The sequence below is a fragment of the Barbus barbus genome, assembly GCF_936440315.1.
Source record: "Barbus barbus genome assembly, chromosome: 40".
Classification (NCBI taxonomy): domain Eukaryota; kingdom Metazoa; phylum Chordata; class Actinopteri; order Cypriniformes; family Cyprinidae; genus Barbus; species Barbus barbus.
This window is the reverse complement of record NC_136718.1, coordinates 21,946,128-21,965,877: the sequence shown is the minus strand read 5'-3', so window position 1 is coordinate 21,965,877 and position 19,750 is coordinate 21,946,128. Positions and strand designations below refer to the sequence as shown.

The 19,750-nt window shown below is 36.5% G+C and overlaps 1 protein-coding gene across 1 annotated transcript; it reads right to left on the bottom strand.

Annotated features, from left to right (window-relative positions):
- Positions 1-2,618: 2,618 nt before the first annotated feature.
- Positions 2,619-10,092, bottom strand: LOC306859130 (cytochrome P450 2J4-like). The gene is made up of 11 exons (XM_079399990.1): positions 10,033-10,092; positions 8,620-8,661; positions 7,898-8,100; positions 7,656-7,818; positions 6,822-6,971; positions 6,530-6,690; positions 5,377-5,553; positions 5,003-5,141; positions 4,727-4,914; positions 4,364-4,505; positions 2,619-3,849 (listed from the first exon to the last, which is right to left on the bottom strand). The coding sequence occupies exons 3-11, from the start codon at positions 8,093-8,095 to the stop codon at positions 3,674-3,676; spliced, it is 1,494 nt and encodes a 497-aa protein (XP_079256116.1). The 5' UTR covers positions 8,096-8,100; positions 8,620-8,661; positions 10,033-10,092; the 3' UTR covers positions 2,619-3,673.
- Positions 10,093-19,750: the final 9,658 nt, after the last annotated feature.

Sequence of the window (19,750 nt, the reverse complement as noted above, 5' to 3'; positions counted from 1 at the left end):
CGCATTATAACCAATCACACACGATGCTGTTGAGCTCATGAATGCAGTGACCAATCACAGGCGTTCAGATGAGTCATCACTAAAATGTTTGTTTTTTCTTCACTCCCTCGCCGACTGAATACCTCTTTCTGGAAAATTCTCTCGTCAGAAACAACAAAGTGAAAATGTGTGCACGAATCTGTAAGATATTAATTTCTTAGTGTAAACAGCTTCAGTGATTTTAATGGGAGTTTTCGAGAGTGCTTGCACTCTAGACTGTCAGTGAAAATGTTCTTTGATAATGTAGCCTAAATGTTCTTTGCTCTCTTTCTGTAGCTACAATGAAAGTATTATGATTATTAGCCTAACTTGCAATGTTTTTATTCAAATTAACTTTCAATGTTAAATTCACATTAAATATAAAGTCAGTAGTATTAAAAATATTTTATTGCATGACACCTATAAACAGATAGTTTTTTATGCATAGTTAATAAATTACATTATTAGGTTACTTTGACCATCGCCCACTATCAACATCATCTAAAAAGGTGAGAATCAAGATATTTCATGATATAGTTAATGCGTTTGGGAATGTTTCGAATAAAAAGGAAAAAAATTAATAAAACATAGTCTAAGTGCTGTTGTGGCTGCTGTGTGTCACATGATGACGACCCCCCCCCCCCCCCCCCCCCAACACATGCCCCCTCAAAAATAATGAGTGCATGACTCATGGGACACCTCAGGAGGTTGTACTTCCTTCACCTGAGGAAGTTCAACCTGCCACAGGAGCTGCTGAAACAGTTCTACTCCGCCATCATTGAATCTGTCCTCTGCACTTCAATAACTGTCTGGTTCAGCTCAGCTACCAAATCTGACCTCAGAAGACTACGAAGAGTAGTCCGGACTGCTGAGCGAATCATTGGTACAACCCTCCCCACTCTCCAAGAACTGTACTTATCCAGAGTGAGCAAAAGGGCTGGTAAAATCACTCTGGACCCCTCACATCCAGCACACTCCCTCTTTGAACTGTTACTGTCTGGTCGACGCTAAAGAGCTCTGAGCACCAGAACAGCCAGGCACAGGAACAGTTTCTTCCCTCAGGCAATCCATTTTATGAACACAACACAAGTATTGTGTTAGATAAATAAGTGTATAAATAGTCTACATTTCGAATTTGTACATAATATACCTGTACATACAAAACTTTCTATTGTAATATACCTGTACATACTGTCAATTTGAATATTATTATTCCCCGTTTACTTGTTCTATTTTTATTCTTTTATTATCTGTCTTCTACACAATGGTGTAGAAAAAAATTTCACTCAGAAATTACTATGAAATGTCACAAATAATTACAAAGAAACAGCAAGTAATGCATTGAATTAAACATAATATACTGAATATTGAAATATAATGTAATATATGAAAATAATTATGACTTTTTTCCCATAGTGTGGACTTTGTTATAAACTAATGGAAGCCCATTTCTGCCACAAAAAAAGGCAATTTCTGATTTTATTCAAAAATGAGTTTTAGCTGGGGGGGATTTCCCCACGTAGAAGAAAACATTTATAGTATGTATATAGTTTTTTTGTTGTTGTTTTTTTCATTTAGTATGAAAACATAATCATTTGAGTGACTAACTGAACAAGCTTTGGCACTGCATTAACCATTGCGTATTATGAAGATTCAACGTGTTATTCATTAAATGGCTTTTAATTACCTCTCATTAAAAATAATTTCCTATTGTGGTGAAAATGACACTTTCTTCTGTAAATGCTGTATTGAAAATGAAAACAGTGAGACGCATGATGAATACTAAACACTAAACCTACCCTCTCATGAAAAATAAAATTCTTCATCTCTGAGCTGTGGACGGGGTGGAGATGAAGATGTGAATATATACCGGGCTGCTGAGGAGAGAAACATCAGAGCGAGAGAAGAGCTGCTTCCAGCAAGACTTGCTTAAATCAAGACCTGAAAACATGTAAGTATTTAACTAAATTCTGTTTAAGATAATCATTGTTTTTTTCTTGCCATTCATCATCTCACACTCTCTCTCTTCTATTGTTTCAGCTCACACTATGTCTTGTAATAAGTCATCCCTCAACAGCTTCTGGAAAGTCGGTCGTTTCCCGTCCTTAAGAGTGAAGTCAGACGACTGCAGCAAAGTGAAGAGCTCTGTACTTGTTCACAAGAACCCTTGCAGCTGTGTGGCATGCTGTGGTCGTGAGGCTGTTGTGGTGCAGGATGACTGTAAAGGCAGTGGAGTGTGTGGAAAGAAGGTGTACGGCTGCATCAAGCCGCTTTCTCAACACAACCCTTGCAGCAACCTGACATCATGCCATGATCATGTGGTCAAGACCGTCATTCAGGATGGCTATGAATCCTGGAGACATTGTGGAAATGAAGGGTCCGTCTCATTCCCAGTCAATAAGTGGAAGTGTGTGTGCTGCACACCGGGATGTGATCAACTCCCACTGCAACTGACCCACAGAAAGCTGTGATTATGTTGGACTGCGAGGTTTCAATCCTCAGATTCGTCTGTCAAGAATTGAGACTAATCTTGAAGCTGGAAAAATGAGGCTAAAAGTATAAAGAAATCACAAATGGAAAATAAAAGCATTAAAAAGAATGCATGAGTAAATTGTTTATTTTTACAGTTAAAACCATCTTTCCCCCATAACAAACAGACCTGTACTTGCAGTTATATAGCATGAACAAATCTGACCAGAAAGAGAAAAACATTACGCTTAACTTTTACTGATGCATTTTATTTAGTCAAACTAAATGTAAAACAAACAGTGTGTTGCTTAAAATTAAGTATAAATAAGGGAATAAAAAGGTATCGTCCACCAACATGAAATAATGACTACATATTAAACTCCAAACAGGCTCTTGAATCACTCTTCTGGAGATTATTTTGCAATAATTAGTCTTGTAATAAACGGGATGAGGATGATGATCAAATAAATACACAGACATAACATACTGATTTAAGTGAAAGTTATTTTATTACCCGAGACAACTGCAGATGTGAAATAATAGCAGCTGTGTAAGAATATGAATGAATCGCTTTGGATAAAAGAGTTCCAAAAAAGTCGATTAATACACAGTGGTTGTTGAATATAAAAAAGATATTCAACAGCCAAATGAAGAGATTGACCGACTCGTTTAGATGGCAGCTGGCCAGAAAGGATGCTTTAACCAATCACCCGAGGCGTAAATGCCATGTGACCAATGACTCAGCAGTTACAGGGAAATGATATCATGACAAAGCACCACAAAAACATAAAAAGACTCAAACCCTTCATAAACAACTATTCTGAGGTGTCAAGACAAGAACTGCAGAAAATACAAGTCATATTCATGCTTTTACAGGTAAATCATCTACTAATTTGATTAAATATGTGATTCATGTTATAAGGTATCAAAATATGTAGCTACTTTTGGATGGCTATCAAGATGCTCTGCCTTCAGTTTGAGACACAACTAACATTATGTAGGATATATGATCAGACATGAGCAAAATAAATAAACCTTGTGTATTAAACGAAAATAAATAGCTATTTTCATAACTTTAATACTATGTGTGTTTTATGTTACCAAATAGAAACAAATGCTTATTTGTGCTTCACAGCAAGCTTCAATGAGCGTATTCTTTTATTGTATATGTTGCAATCGTGTGGCACTATCGAGGTACAGCACAAATGTGGAAAGGTTCAGGAGCAGAAGCGATGGCAACTGTCCTTTTGAGACTCAGGGTTTCTCCCTCAGGTGGCAGGAAGGTAAAATGCTGCATCAGAGAGAGAAAGAAGAGGAAGAGCTCCATACGAGCGAGCTGCTCACCTGGACACATCCTCTTACCTGGAAATAAGGCTCTGGATCAGTTTTTTTTATTATTATTATTAGTTTATATATAGTACCATTCAAAAGTTTGGGGGTCAGTAAGATTTTTATAATCTTACAAGAGATTTATATTTCAAATGAATGCGTTTTTTTTTTTTACATTCAAAGAATTGTAAAAAAAACTAAAATATATTAATAAAAATTATTTATAACATTTTCCAAGGATCATGTGACACTGAAGACTGGAGTAATGATGCTGAAAATTCAGCTTTGTATCGCAGGAATAAATAAAATATTCAAATGTTAAACGGTTATTTGATATTGTAATAATATTTCACAATATTACTATTTTACTGTATTACTGTAAGATCAAATAAATGTAGCCTTGGTGAGCATAAGAGACCTATTTCAGAAACAGACAAAAAAAATCTACTGACCTCAAACTTCTGAACAGTAGTGTATGTGTGCATATATATACATTTATATATTTTAGTTGTAGTTTATATATTACATGGTCCTCCTTGTGACCTACCTATTGAGAAGGGAATGAAATTTTCTCTCTTCAGAAATTTGCCATTTTCATCCAGAAAGTGAGCAGGATTGAATTCATATGGATTGCGATATTCATTCTTGTCCTCTAGAATTGGCTTCAACATTGGCAGCACCATCACACCCTGTCATAGGACAAAACGTAAGAATTCGAACATTAAACAAAACTGAAAGTATGTTTCAGTTCTTTCCACTCTTCCATAATCCTCGAATACAATGCTGCATCTAAGTAATCATTGAGATTAATGGTTCTAAAATCTCTTTTTTTGTTGCTACATTTAATTTTTCCTTTAGATTTCTGGTTGAAATATGACCTGGATTCTACAAACAGTAATTTATGACTTACCTTTGGTATGAGACATCCTGCTACTGTGGTGTCTTTGCTGGCAACTCTTGGTGGAATGAAGGCAAGAACATTTGCGAACCTCAGAATCTCATGTATCACAGCATAGGTGTACGGCAGATGTGCCCTGTCTTCCATCAACGGCTGACGTGTCTGTCCAATCACCTGATCGATCTCAGAATGGACTTTCTCTACGGAAAGTGAATGTGCAGAGTAGGTGGACATGCATATACATATCCGCCTAACAAGTAGACAGGTAATAGGAGCGGATCGGCCCACCTTGCACTTCTGGATACTTGGCCATGTAGAGTAAAGCCCAGCTCAGTGATTTAGCAGTGCTTTCCGTTCCTGCTCCAAACAGATCCAACACACAGTGTATCAGGTTTTCCTCTGTGAATTCCGCCTCATTGTCCTTACACTGGGAAAAATGGAAGGATGAGGAAGGGCTTATAACCATGGACAAAAAGAAGGTTTAAACACAGAGATGGCTACAGTAGAGTGACCCTACAAAGAGGTAACTGCACAGTACAAATGCATGGCGTTTCATTTGAAATGCTTGAATTATTAGCTAGCCAATGTGTATAAAAATCCAAGAAAAGCCTTAAAATGACTGCATTATTATTATTATGCAAGCATCTGCTAAAACCAGTCACCTTCTCAATTTCATCCAGATAACAGTCAATGTAGTCTCTAGGATTAGATGGGTTTCTGTCCTCTTTGTGCTTTCTGATTTCCTCCTTAAAAAATAACTTAAGCTTGGAAAGATTGGCAAATGTAGTCTGGTGCTTTCCTGGCAGTAGGGACATCAGAGCGGGAAACGTGTTATACAACTGTTCAGGGACAAACATATTTGGTCATTAGGTTGTAAATCTTTGCAGGAAATGACTTATTAAAATATAAGTAAAATTTAATGTATGAGTTGAAATGGCTGATCTGAAAAACATATTCCAACATCAAATCTCCCTCAAGTCAATATAAAATCAAAATTGAGAATTACTTTCCTAGTCTTATTCTGCATGTATTAGTGCATGTTTTTCCAAAGAACAAGCATTTGTCTTTTTAAGATCCAAATGGGTTGCAAAACAGATTCATACTGACTTAAAAGAAAGAGACGCCTTTGTGAATTCCAGTTAAGATATTCAGCAACTACAGCATGCCTTTATTTTTATGAACACATATCACATTTCCAGAGATCTCAAAAGCAGAAACCATCATAGTTATATATTGGTGAATGGAAAATAAATTTTTGCATTCCCAATTTCTAAACACCAAAAGAAAACATTCACAATAGTGTTTCTATGTCTTAACCAAATGGGGGAAAATTTTCAAGAGATTGATAACGTTGGTCAACAGATGTCAAATTTGCAGTTGCTCCTTTAGCCGTTGTATTATAAACACTTACACGGGTCTGTTAACTAGTTGTTTGTTTGTTTTTTACTTTAATGCCAAGGTATGAAAAGTATAGTGTTTTAAATATGTTAGTTTATATAAATATAAATAAGTTTATTTTTTCTGTTAGACAAAGATATTTTGAAGAATGTGGGTAACCGAGCAATTGTTGGTCACCATTGACTTCCATAGAATGGAAAAAATACCATGGAAGTCACCCACATGGAGGTTACCCACATTCTTCAAAATATATTTTATGTTCAAGAGAAAAAAGAAAGTCTTGCAGGTTTGGAACAACTTGAGAGTGACTAGATGTCAGAATTTTCATTTCTGGGTGAACTATGCGTTCAATGACTGTGGGAACACATTCTCATCAGTCTGTGAAAAGGGTCCAGTATAATAAATTTGGTCCTATACCCGGCCCCAGACATTGATGGGCAGCTTGAAGGTTTCATCTGAATACTGCAGCAGATCATGAAAATGATGGTTGTCATACTCAAACTTGTAGCCAAAAACCAGGCTGCATATTATATTGCCCACTGCGTAGGACAAGAGGTGATGAGGGTTGAATGGCAAACCTTGGGAAGCAAAAGAAAGAAAGATTGGTTACAGCTAAAAACAGTACTTTCAAATCCTTGCCTGTAGAGCGCAGTGTGTACTCGAAGCCTGTTGAGATTTATTACTTGACACAGAAATGGTGCTCACTGACCTTGCTTGGTTTGCAAAACACTACAGACAAAGCGACACTCCTGCAGGATGGAGTTTTCTAGAGTTTTCTTGCCCACACCGAAATACTTCAGCGTAGCCAGAGCAAAGCGCCTCTGATGACGCCACATGTGTCCACTGGAGAAGATCAGACCTACATGCAAAAGGTAAAAAAAAAAAAAAAAGAGCTAAATCCATGATCACTAAAGTGAAATCAGTAACAGTTAATCAATCTGTGCCAAGAACAGTACAAAGTCTGACAAACTTTCCTACACCATGACAATGGCAAATTTATGTCACTCAGAACACAAAATGTTGGCATGTAAATATGGTCAGTCGTGTTGATGAACGGCGGTTTGATGAGAGTGGAGCATTTTACAGCACATAATTTCAATATATGGAACTTTTGAATTGCGAAATCTACAGAATGTTTTTATAGTACTGAAAGAATGAACTTTATTTCATTAGAGGAAAATTAGATTTCTCGCTACATCAGAATCACCGTAACGATGAACAGAATGTATGTCATGAATAGTTCTGCATATCTTTAACTACAAAGCTTGCTATTGTAGCCATTGCTGAAGGAAATTATACCACCATCACTGCAGCTTTTCACGGTTTATACACAAGCTGTTTTATTGATAGAGCAAATATAAACAAATTAGCTGTGTCTGAAATGTTGTGAATCCATATTAAAGCAGGATTAAAAAATATTTCATGATGTTCTACAAAATTGCTGATTCAACAATGTTATCAACAGTTATATTTCTGAACATTTTAAAGTGTAAATGGTGTTATTCAGAGTGATGTGTTGGCTGTGTGTACTGTGTTCCTCTACCTTGCCCTTTACAGATCTTGTCATTCACAGGGAAGTACGGCCGGTCTGTGAAGATGTCCGCCTGCTCCACAAACGCCTCTTTGAAACTCTCGTATCCAGTAAGCAGTATGCAAGGTTTGTTTCCCAGATACAGAGTGCTCACATCTCCATACCTCTCAGCAATCTAAGCAACATGATATCTTGTAATGTACACAACTATAGTAGCCAAGTTATTACTGCTCTTCATACGACTGAAACCTTACCTTCGGAAAAACCTCCATTGGATCACTAAAGCCTATACTCAGTACGTTTCCAACCAAAGGCAGAGGGAAGGGTCCTGGCGGCATGTTGTTAATAAGAACATCTCGCAGGTGTTTGACCAACAGCAGCACACACAGAAATATCAGGAGAGCCTGAACATCCATCCACTGACCCATCAGCTGTGACAGCACTGACGCCATGTTAACTGAGACGAGAGATGGGTTATACACATGAAGAATACTTATATACATATTTTAGAGAATTCCCCTATATGACCACACATATCTGACTGTCAATGCATTAGATGGAATATCAAAGAAATGAACTGTGCGCTCAAATGCTTCATGAGCCACTATCAACTTGAAATTCAGCTTATGTATTACACACTTTAAAAAGTACTATATATAGAGAGAGAGAGAGAGATTACTTTTTAAAGTGCGATACACACACACACACATATACATATATATATATATATATATATATATATATATATATACACACACACACATACATACATACATACACACACAATAATAATGCAAACAATAATGAGCTTTTAGGACATTTTTGAGCATCATGTCCAAACACTTTCAGAATAAATAGCATCAACACGTTTGCTAGGCATGCTCACAAAGGTGTAGTATTGTTTTATACTTCACAATATGCTACTGAGAAGGACATGCAAAATATCAGATGAAGGGAACAAGGTTGTATTACTTACCCAATGTTCAGACCAGATGGTTTCCGAATTTCATTAGTAAACCTGAAGAAAACACGACCATTTACTACATTTGTAGATGGTCTGCGATGTCTGATAACTAGTTAGATTAATACAGAAGCTTCTCAAAACAACCCAATTCACTTTGCTTCCAATTCGCTTCGGTAGGCTACTTGATTCGTTCTTGGTATAAACGTGATCTATGACGTCCGAGATGCGTTAAACGGACCAGATATTGTGGATATTTCAGGACGAACATTTCGACAGAGTTTTTTAAAAATATTTCTGAATTTCACCTGACGGCAAATTGACGCCAAGAAGGTTGGCTACTATAAAACAACAGACCTCGAACGTTTCCCGCGGAATTAATAACTATCACAAATTTGAATTAATATAACGAGAATGTTTCTTTTCAAAAGTTTCACCTGACGCCAAATTGACGTTCCCAAGAAGAAGTCCGTTCGAACGTTTCCCGCGTAATTTATACATTTTTACATATCACAAGTTAAAATGCATGCAACATTTGCAACAACAAAGGTTTTTTAGTATAAAAAGTTATCTGAGTAGTAGTTAGGATTAAGCTGCTAGGTGTGAAATTATGATGTGGGTTCGGATCATTTGTCTTTTGTATTCTTCTGTTATCTTTAACGTGTGGCGTGTGCATTATGTGTTCATGCTTGAGCATCAGGGAAATAGGGCGCACAAAGGTCGATTGTGCCCCCCCAGCATCTGATTCTGATCATATCATAAATAGATATCCATAATTACAAAATCAGCTTATCAACAGTGTTTTCAGATAGTGCTTCCATAAAGCAATTAGGGAACGAATTTTCACTAGGTGCCAATTATTAGAATGAAGAACGTTCTTTTAGATAACCATAGCTGTAGTGTCAGCATGGTTTAGCAACAAATAATAAGTAGCCTATTGCCATTATTTATCACTTTAATAAATGCATATCTCCAAAACAAAATAAAACTGATCTGAATAGTCATTCATAGGATTGAGCTGCTAACAAGTGTGCAGTTATAGTCTAGTTTTGATGCCTGTGTAACCGTGTTGGTTCTGATCTAATTATCTTCCATATCTTTTTAGCTTAATTGATATACAATGTATGCATTGAGTGAAAGATAGCATGTGTGTATTGAGTGCTAAGTTCTTTGAACTCTAACTTGGAAAACATACCTCTTCCATCTGAGAGACAGCGCATAGTACAAAGGTTAGGACATTCAACCTTGACCTGGACTGAACTATTGTCTAATAAAGTTTTCCTTTACAAACATTTTTAGTATCATCATATATATTAGAGTCCTCCATTATTTGACAAACGCGTCTCATAAAATCTAGAAATAAATTAGTAAAATAGAAGAATTAACATTATTGAGCCTGCATGATCAAAGGAAGACTCAAAATCTTACCTTCAGTGTTTTGAGCAGTGGCTGCTGGCTGAAGATGCTGTGAATGAGAACGAGGTCAGTGTGTTTCTCTTGGTTGTTGTTCCATTTATGGACTGTGGAAGAATTTAATTTCACCAACAATGCTGAGCTGGATGTCTTGTGACGTGCTACAAAGGGTGCATTTAGTTCATTACTGACCACAATCATTAGACTGGAAAGGTTTTGGTTTAAATTGAGCACCATATTAAAATGATTTCTGAAGATTCATGTGATACTGAAGATTGGAGTAATGATGCTGAAAATTCAGCTTTGCATCAGGAATAATTACATTTTAAAATACGTTAAACAGATTTTTTTTATGAATAATATCTCATAATATTTTAGTTTTTACTGTGTTTTTGATCAAATAAATGCAGCCTCAGTAAGTAGGCTATGACACTACCTTTTTAAAAAATAAATAAAATCTTAATTATTTCAAACTTTTGGCCAGAGTATAAACAAATTCTATAATTTATTGGGTGAAATCAGGTATAATCTACAACATGCTCATATTGTGTTGCTTCAGGTCTCTTCTTTGTTAAACAGAGCTAATAGATATGTCAGATTTCCCCCATCATGAGTCAAATGTTCTGCTAAAACAGAAAAATCAACAGGCTCAACAAATTTTTAATTGGTTTGACGTACTTTATTTTAGTATGGCATTGCAATACCTTTTTTTGCAGTGGGTCTTATTGATAGCAAGAGCAGAACAAATATCTGTATAAATTGTTCATAAATCAGTTCTTACGTAAATTGCTTTATTCAGTGAGTTATGCAAGTGTGTTTGTACAAATGATTAAAGTTATGCAAGTGTGTTTGTACAAATGATTTACACACAAATTCGTTCTGCTTGTGTTTGATGAACTAGGCCGTGAGTTTGTATGGTTCTCTGAGAACACAAAAAAGGGTGACTAGCTGTACCTTAAATGCACTGTATGTCACCAGATTTAAGTTTGTTTCATTAAGAACTGTCAAGTACAATTATTTCCTTAAAAATGACATTAAATAACATTAAAATGCAACACAATTCAATAAATTTCAAATTCACTCACTCAGTGTTATCGGTGTTGTTCTTTTCAGCAAATAGCAACCGGGGTTTCAGTCTTTATTAATATATATTTTCTATTTGAATAGATTTCAAAATGTAACTTATTCCTGTGATGCAAAGCTGAATTTTCAGCATCATTGCGGCCTTCGGTGTCACATGATCCTTCTTGAATCTTTCTAATATGCTGATTTGCTACTCAAGAAACATTTCTCATTATCAATTTTGAAAAAAGTAGTGCCGCCTAATGTATGTGTGAAAACCATGATATAACATTCTTAGATGAATAGAAAGTTCATTTATTTGAAATAGAACTCTTTTCTAATGTTATACATGTCTCTACTGTCACTTTTGATCAATTTAATGCATTCTTGCTGAATAAAAGTACCATTTCTGTCAAACAAAAATAAGAAATAATTACTGATTCCAAACTTTTGAAAAGTAGTGTAGAAAAACATCGTCTTTATGTATCCGCTGGACGCAAACTGCGTATGCTGTTCTGTGTCAGCTGCACCACACGGATACCCTGTTTTCGTTCAAATCAAAGTGTAAATAAACGTAGAATATGTATCCGTGTGGTGCAGCTGACACAGAACAGCATACGCAGTTTGTGTCCAGGGGATTTTCTCCAAAAAAGGCGCTATGCTGATGCAGAGGAGACGAATTGTTGAATAAAGTCGTTGTTTTTCTTTTCTTTGTGTACAAAAATTGTTCTCGTAGCTTCATAACGTTACGGTTGAACCACTGATGGCAGATGGATTATTTTACTTTCATACTTTTCTGGGCCTTGACAGTGTAATTTACTTGGCAGTCAATGAGACAGTCACAAGCTTCCTGGTTTTCATCCAAAATATCTTCAATTGTTTTCCGAAGACGAACAAAGCTTTTAGGGGTTTGGAACGACACGGGGGTAAGTGATTAATGCCAAAATTTAAATTTTAGGGTGGAGTAACCTTTTAACACCAATTGCGTAATGCTTAAACTTCCCAGCAGTGCTTTATGGTCACAGACCAGCCATGTTTCGATGGCTAAGCAGCATGTCTGAAAGGATACGTCATCTCAGACTGCTTCCACAATGTGTGTATTGTATTGCAATGACCTCCACAGTCATAAGATCTGTCTAATAGAGCACCTTTGGTTTGAGGTGGAACGGCAGATTTGAGGCATGAATGTGCAGCCGACTGCAGCATCTGCTTGATGTTATCAAGTCATGACGCAGCAGAATCTCTGGGAAGTTTCTAGCACCTTTGCTGAATACAGGTCATGAAGAATTCGAGTGATTCCAATGGGAAAACTAATATTAGAAAGGTGTACCTGACAAAGAGCCAGTGGTTTTGATGAATGCATGGGTTTTGATTTTCCCATGATCCTCAAATTAGCTGCAACCTAATAAAAAACAGTTACAGTAAAATTTCAACAAAATATTGAAAGCAAGAAAAGGTCTGTTGTCAATAGTATGGAACTTCGTACTTCTTATTTCTTGCGATTCTGAGTGTCTTTCTCCCATTTTTTTCTCTCACTTTTTAGAATTGCCTGATATAAGTTGAGAAATGCAATATGTTAACTCGCAATTCTAAGAAAAGTCTGAATTGTGAGATATAAACTCGCAATGGCAAGAAAACCATAGTCAAGCTTGCCTCCGCCATGGATTTAAAAAATAAAAATGTCAATGCAACTTTTTTCCTCACAAATCTGAGAATGTTAACTTTTAAGAATGCACAGTTTTGAGAAGAATGTTTGAACGGTAAGATACAAACGTGCAATTCTGAGAAGAAAAGAATTGGGAGATACAAACATGCGTCAACTGAGTGGTGCACTCTGCTAAGCCACTGGCCCCGAAGGGTCGTGGGTTCGAATCCAGGGTGGCACATGCTCAGACCGCCAGAGGTACTGTGGCCAGAAGCAGTGGTTCATATTCCAGAAAATAGGGGGTAGTCATGGCCTAATGGATAGAGAGTCGGACTTGTAACCCAAAGGTTGCGGGTTCGAGTCTCAGGTCCGGCAGGGATTGTCGGTGGGAGGAGTAAATAACCAGAGCTGTCTTCCACCCTCAAGCAAGGTCCTTGAGCAAGGCACTGAACCCCCAACTGCTCCCCAGGCGCCAAAGCAATATGGTTGCCCACTGCTCTGGGTGTGTGTGCACTTGGATGGGTTAAATGCAGAGCACAAATTCCGATTATGGGTCACTATACTTGGCCACACATCACTTCACTCACTCACATCTCTTCTTTTGAAAAGAAATGTCTGAATTGTGAAACATAAGTTCACAGTTTTGAGAAGAAATGTCTGAACTGTGAAAAGAAAGTGTCAGCCTTGTTTCAGTCATGAAACTTGCGACTTTATATTTTTTTTATATCTCACAATGACTGGATTTCTCCTTTGAAATTTTTCTGAGCAGCGGTAAACCGCACCTTTTAACCGTAAACCAAATGCCTAGCATACTTGAGTTTCTCTGACAGTATATGGCTCCTTGAGCATTGTGTGAGGTGACTGGAGCGCAGATCCAGCTCTCTGTAGTGTGAAGGGTTTGATCTTACAGCCTTCGTCAGTTGCCATCCAGCCGGATAATCTACAAAGACACACATGAATGAATGAATGATGCATTTATATAGCGCATTTATTGTGTATTGCCGTACCCCCAAAGCGCTTTACAATCATGTGGGGGTCTCTCCTCAACCACCACCAGTGTGCAGCATCCACTTGGATGATGCGACGGCAGCCACAGTACAACGGCGCCAGTGCGCTCACCACACACTAGGAGGCCATGATTGATAAGGGCCAGTGGAGGGAATTTGGCCAGGACACCGGGGTTACACCCCTACTCTTTACGAGAAGTGCCATGGGATTTTTAATGACCACAGAGAGTCAGGACCTCGGTTTAACATCTCATCCGAAAGACGGTGCTTTTTACAGTATAGTGTCCCCGTCACTATACTGGGGTGTTAGGACCCACACAGACCACAGGGTGAGCACCCCCTGCTGGCCTCACTAACACCTCTTCCAACAGCAACCTAGTTTTCCCAAGAGGTCTCCCATCCAGGTACTGACCAGGCTCAACCCTGCTTAGCTTCAGTGGGCAACCTGTCTTGGGCTGCAGGGTGATATGGCTGTGGATAATATCTGTGACATTAGAGCTGATAACATACAAGTTCAAGAACTTGCTATATCTTTTAGTACCCAGAATGAGACGAAAAAATGTTTTGCTGCAATGAAATTCTGCAGGTTTTTTGTTATTTATTTCACTAAAAAGTACCTGTAAATTATCAACATGATCAAAAATTATGAGATATTCCCATTATATTACACTATATGAATTATAAAAGCATGATGTGTCAAATATGTTATAAAAACACACTTTTTTTTTTAATCCATTTATAGATGTTTATACTGACCAATATGACATAGTAAATGAATAGTGCAGACATTCTGGAGACAGATAATAATCATATTGAATTGAATTTTCCTGCTTGAAATAAAAGAGCTTATTGAATATTCTGTAACTTTCAGAACAAAAAACATACTATAGTCCAAAAGGCCATATTGCACTAAGCAGCGAAACAGCATGTTCAGTATTACTTGAATTTCAGATGCAACTAATCCATGTAGCAGGATTATTTTAACATCACTGAGATTTTGTTTTCAATATATTTTATAGTTTTTTGTATTCTCTACATTCATCATTTTAAGTTTAAAGTTTTAGTAATTTTGTTGTGTGTTTTTGACATTTTATTAGATTTTTTGGTCCCACTTTATATTAGGTGGCCTTAACTACTATGTACTTACATTTCAATTAATCATTTGGTACAATGCACTTATTGTGTACATGCGTGTTTTTACATTGTACTTATATTTTTTAAAATACCTATATGTAATTACATCTGTAATTAATTTCTGTAATTACATTTATATTTACACTGTTGACCAATCCCTTACACCGTAACCCACCCTTAAACCTACCCATACCACCAAACCTGTCCATAACCTTACCCGTATCCCACCTCAATAGCAGCAAATGTGTTTTGCAATACAATATGACCACAATAAGTACATTGTACTTATTTTTTTATGTAAGTACATAGTAGTTAAGGCCACCTAATATAAAGTGGGACCGATTTTTTAATTTGTTTTCATTTCTATTTCAGTTTTAGTTCATTTAGTAGACTGCATTTAGTGAAACTAAATAAAGATTGCTTCGGCAACTATTTGAAATTAAACAAAATTATGATTTTTCCAATTAATAATTTTTTTTTTTTTACATTTGCTGCCCTTCAAGGTTTGTATTCTTCCAGCTTTGATAGCATATAAAAGGCTGTTTTATTTTATAAATATTTTTTTTTCATTATATAGCAGCAATTGCTTTGGAGGGCTCAAGAAAGGCTATTGTATGACATGATCCCTTAAAAGGATTTAAAGCACATTTTACAAATTACTATAAGAATTACATTGATGCATGAGTGTTTTTTGCATTTGAATTTGCATGAATGTGCAAAAAGATCAGTAATTCAGAATCTAGTGATTCCTTTAATCTCTGTGTAATGAAGTAAAGTGAACACTCTTAATGTGAAGTGTGCAAAAAAATTATGCCCTGCAATAAATTATGACCTGGTTTTCTGTAATGATCTTCTCCACTAGGTGGTGCTACTAGATCAACACATGTTTTTGATTAGTCAATTTAAAGGGATAGTCCACACAAAAATTTAAATTGTCAGATTTTATTCCTAAATACATGGTAACTCTATCTATCTATCTATCTATCTATCTATCTATCTATCTATCTATCTATCTATCTATCTATCTATCTATCTATCTATCTATCTATCTATCTATCGACAGTATTTCTTATTTATGTGATAAAAAAATATAACTCCAAAATCCCCTCTGTAACTCTAATAATTATGTCAACAAAACGAAACAAGAATTTTGAACCTGGCTTTATTAAATGTTCAGATTTATGTTAAAAATTAAATATTCACTAATTTGAATAATAAAACTTTTTTTAAACTTTATATATTAGTCACGGAGTTGCTTAGAGACTCTGAGTGTCGAAGGGGAAACATAGAAACACAAAAATAAAATAAAAAAAGCCAGATGCAATACTATGTTTTCAGAAAAGTTCAACTCTTCAAAAATTCAACAAAACAGTTTTACCTCTTCACGCTTGGCCTTCAGAAAGAAACGTGTACTTGCATATTGTGGCCTGTAGAAGGCAGTAAAAACTTTCATTACATGCAGCGGTGCTGCAACACTTGATTCTGAAATGCAACCTAAAATCTCTCCAGTGATCTGACCTGGTTTTCTCTTTGTATATATTTGTAGCGTTCAGTGCATTACATAAAACACCAACATAAAATCTGCATGTAAAATAAAGTCTTCTGTTGCTCACTGATCTCGTTCAGTCTATGCCAGGGCTGTCCAAACTCGGTCCTGGAGGGCCGGTGTCTTGCAGAGTTTAGCTCCAACTTGCCTCAACACACCTGCATGGAAGTTTCTAGTATGCCTATAAGAGTTTGATTAGCTGCTTCAGGTGCATTTAATTATGGTTGGAGCTAAACTCTGTAGCACACCGGCCCTCCAGGACCGAGTTTGGACAGCCCTGGACTATGCAGAGTCACAGAGAATGTGACACTCCTGCAGAATGGAGTTCTCTGGAGTGTTGACAAAACAAAATATCTCTGCTGATGTGGCCACTGGACATAGACAGAATGAAAGAGGGAAAAGGTCATATTTTAGTATCCAAATCAAATTCAATTAAACAGTTAATAAGATGTAAACTTAAATACATGCCATCAACATATTTACAGTAAGCCATATTTTTTGTTTCATTTATATTAGCAACGCTGAAATACTTATTGAAAACAATGAGTTTGAGAAGTTTGTTTGTTCACAGGAACAGATTTGCAGAAATTTTGCATTACATCACTTGCTCACCGATGGATCCTCTGCAGTGAATGGGTGCCGTCAGAATGAGAGTCCAAACAGCTGATAAAAACATGACAATAACCCACAAGTAATCCACACCACTCCAGTCCATCAATTAATGTCCTGTCAAGTGAAAAGCTGTGTTTATAAGAAACAAATACATTTATAACTTCAAATTGTCATTTTTGGCTAAAATATGAGTCATCTAGCTATACTTTTGCTTTCTCCAGTGAAAGTCATCTTTTCTGAATCAGGAGAGTAATATGCACAGATCAACCACTGTTTACAAGTGAAAACAGTTCTTAACCAAATATGTTGGTGAATTTTGATGTGAGAGGACAACAGGGCATGGACTTTTTCACTGGATGAAGTGTTATGGATAATGGACTTTGGCCAGATTTAGTATTTTGGCCAGAAATTATATTTTAAAGTTAAAATGCCTTCATGATGAATTTGTTTCTTACAAACATGCCGTTTTTTTAATTGATGGACTGGAGTGGTGTGGATTACTTGAGGATTATTGTGATGTTTTTATCAGCTGTTTGGACTCTCATTCTGACGGCACCCATTCAGTGCAGAGGATCCATTGGTGAGCAAGTGATGCAATGCTAAATTTCTCCAAATCTATTCCCATTAAGAAACAAACTCATCAACATCTTGGATGACCTCAGGCTTAGTAAATCCTCAGCAAATTTTCATTTTTGGGTCAACTACTGCTTTAAAGTCAATTTCACATTTTCAGAGATGATGCACCATGCCAGAAAATACACCTAATTGTAATTCAGCTCTCACTGTGGCATCTGTAACTGAGAAAGCCATTAGCGCCAAAAAATGATATTACACCCTTGACCTCGTCCTGCTGCCAGTGATGAATTTTTATGGCCAAGTTGTTTGTTCATCACCAAAGACATATTCAGAGGTACTGGTCTAGATCACTGCCAATGTTTAATTGATTTTCAAGGGTTTGTTGATTTTGTCAAAAGTTACAGAGTGGAAATCCCACAATTACTTGTGAACTGAACTAATTTAATGATCATGGGCCCTCCCTGGACCATCATGTCACCTAGTTAATATTCATGACCCATAGTAGTACTATCATGCTCTGAAGATATGCATGAGCTGTGTGGTCTTGTAGATGTACCATGCCAACTTGGCATTGAAATCCACTACCAGACTAGCTTGTGCATTTGCTGAAATCTTTCACAAAAAGAATCCATAATGAAATATTATGCTTGAAAAAATAAATAAAACCGCTTTAAAAATTAAAGCATTAAAAAATAGCCAGTGATCATTTACTTTTGCTTAATATCCAAAGGTTGTTCAAAATGCAATTTAAAAAAAACACAAAAGTCAACTTCCTTAATCATAATCTACAAGTATGTTTGAGTTATATCATGACAAAGCCCTGGGATCATGAAATTCAGTGTCTTCAAATTGTCCTGGTGCTCACAAGATACACAATTCAGACCAGTGTGACCCTATGAGCCATTCTTGAAAACATTGTCACGTGTGTCTCTAGATCAGGGGTAGGCAACGTCAGTCCTAGAGTGCCGCTGTCTTGTAGAGTTTAGCTCCAACCCTAATCAAACACACTTGAACAAGCTAATCAAGGTCTTCAGGATCACTAGGACTACAGGCAGGTGAGGTGTTTTTCAGGGTTGGAGCTAAACTCTGCAGAACATTGGCACTCCAGGACTGATGTTGCCTACCCCTGCTCTAGATAATGCACAGCCAACCTCAAATGTGTTTGGCACTGTAAACATAACAGTTGCTATGTTATTATGATGGATTTTAGTTGTACTTGACAGTTGGTCTAGATACCAGTGAATATTTTAAAGGGGCAGTTCACCCAAAAATTAAAATTGTCATTAATTATTCACGCTCTTGTCATCCCAAACCCATGAGACCTTTGTTCATCTTTGGAACACAAATTTCACAAAAAAAAAAAATATATATTTTTGAAGAAATAAGAGAGCTCTCTGACCCTGCATAGACAGCAATACAACTGAAACATTCAAGGCCCAGAAAAGTAACAAGGACAAGCTACGAGAATACAAAGAAAACAAAAATAACGACTTTATTCAGCGATTTCTTCTCTTCCGTGTCAATATCCATCATGTGTTCACGACAGTACCATGATGCATGCGTGTGGTGTTGCTGACATAGAACATCCATTTCTCTTCATCGTTCATCGTCTGTATATTCTGGTTCAGATAGGTAAGGCAAAAAAATCTGTCAAAATCTTCTCACATGTTTACAAAGACAACAGTGTGTCTTCCTCTGCCTGTAAACAAGTTTGTGAACAAGTGTACTGTTGTGAACAAGTGTCCAAAACTGACACAAAAGAGAAGAAATTGTTGAACAAAATTGTTCTTTTTGTGCACAAAAAATATTTTTGTAGCTTCATAAAACCCACTGATGTCACATGGACTATTTTAACAATGTTCTTACTTACCTTGAACATTTCAGTTATATTGTATAGCTCTCAGATTTAATCAAAAACTATCTTAATTTGTGTTCCGAAGATAAACAAAGGTCTTATGGGTTTGGAACAACATAAGGGTGAGTAATTAATGACAGAATTTTCAGATGTAGGTGAAGCATCCCTTTAATATGGGCTATGCAAAAAGATTTAACTGATGTTTGTCTGCAGAACATTAAAATCCTTATTAGTTAGGAGTATTTCTAAATGACATCTGTCAAATTTACTGCAAAACTACTGTAAAGAAACCTTTT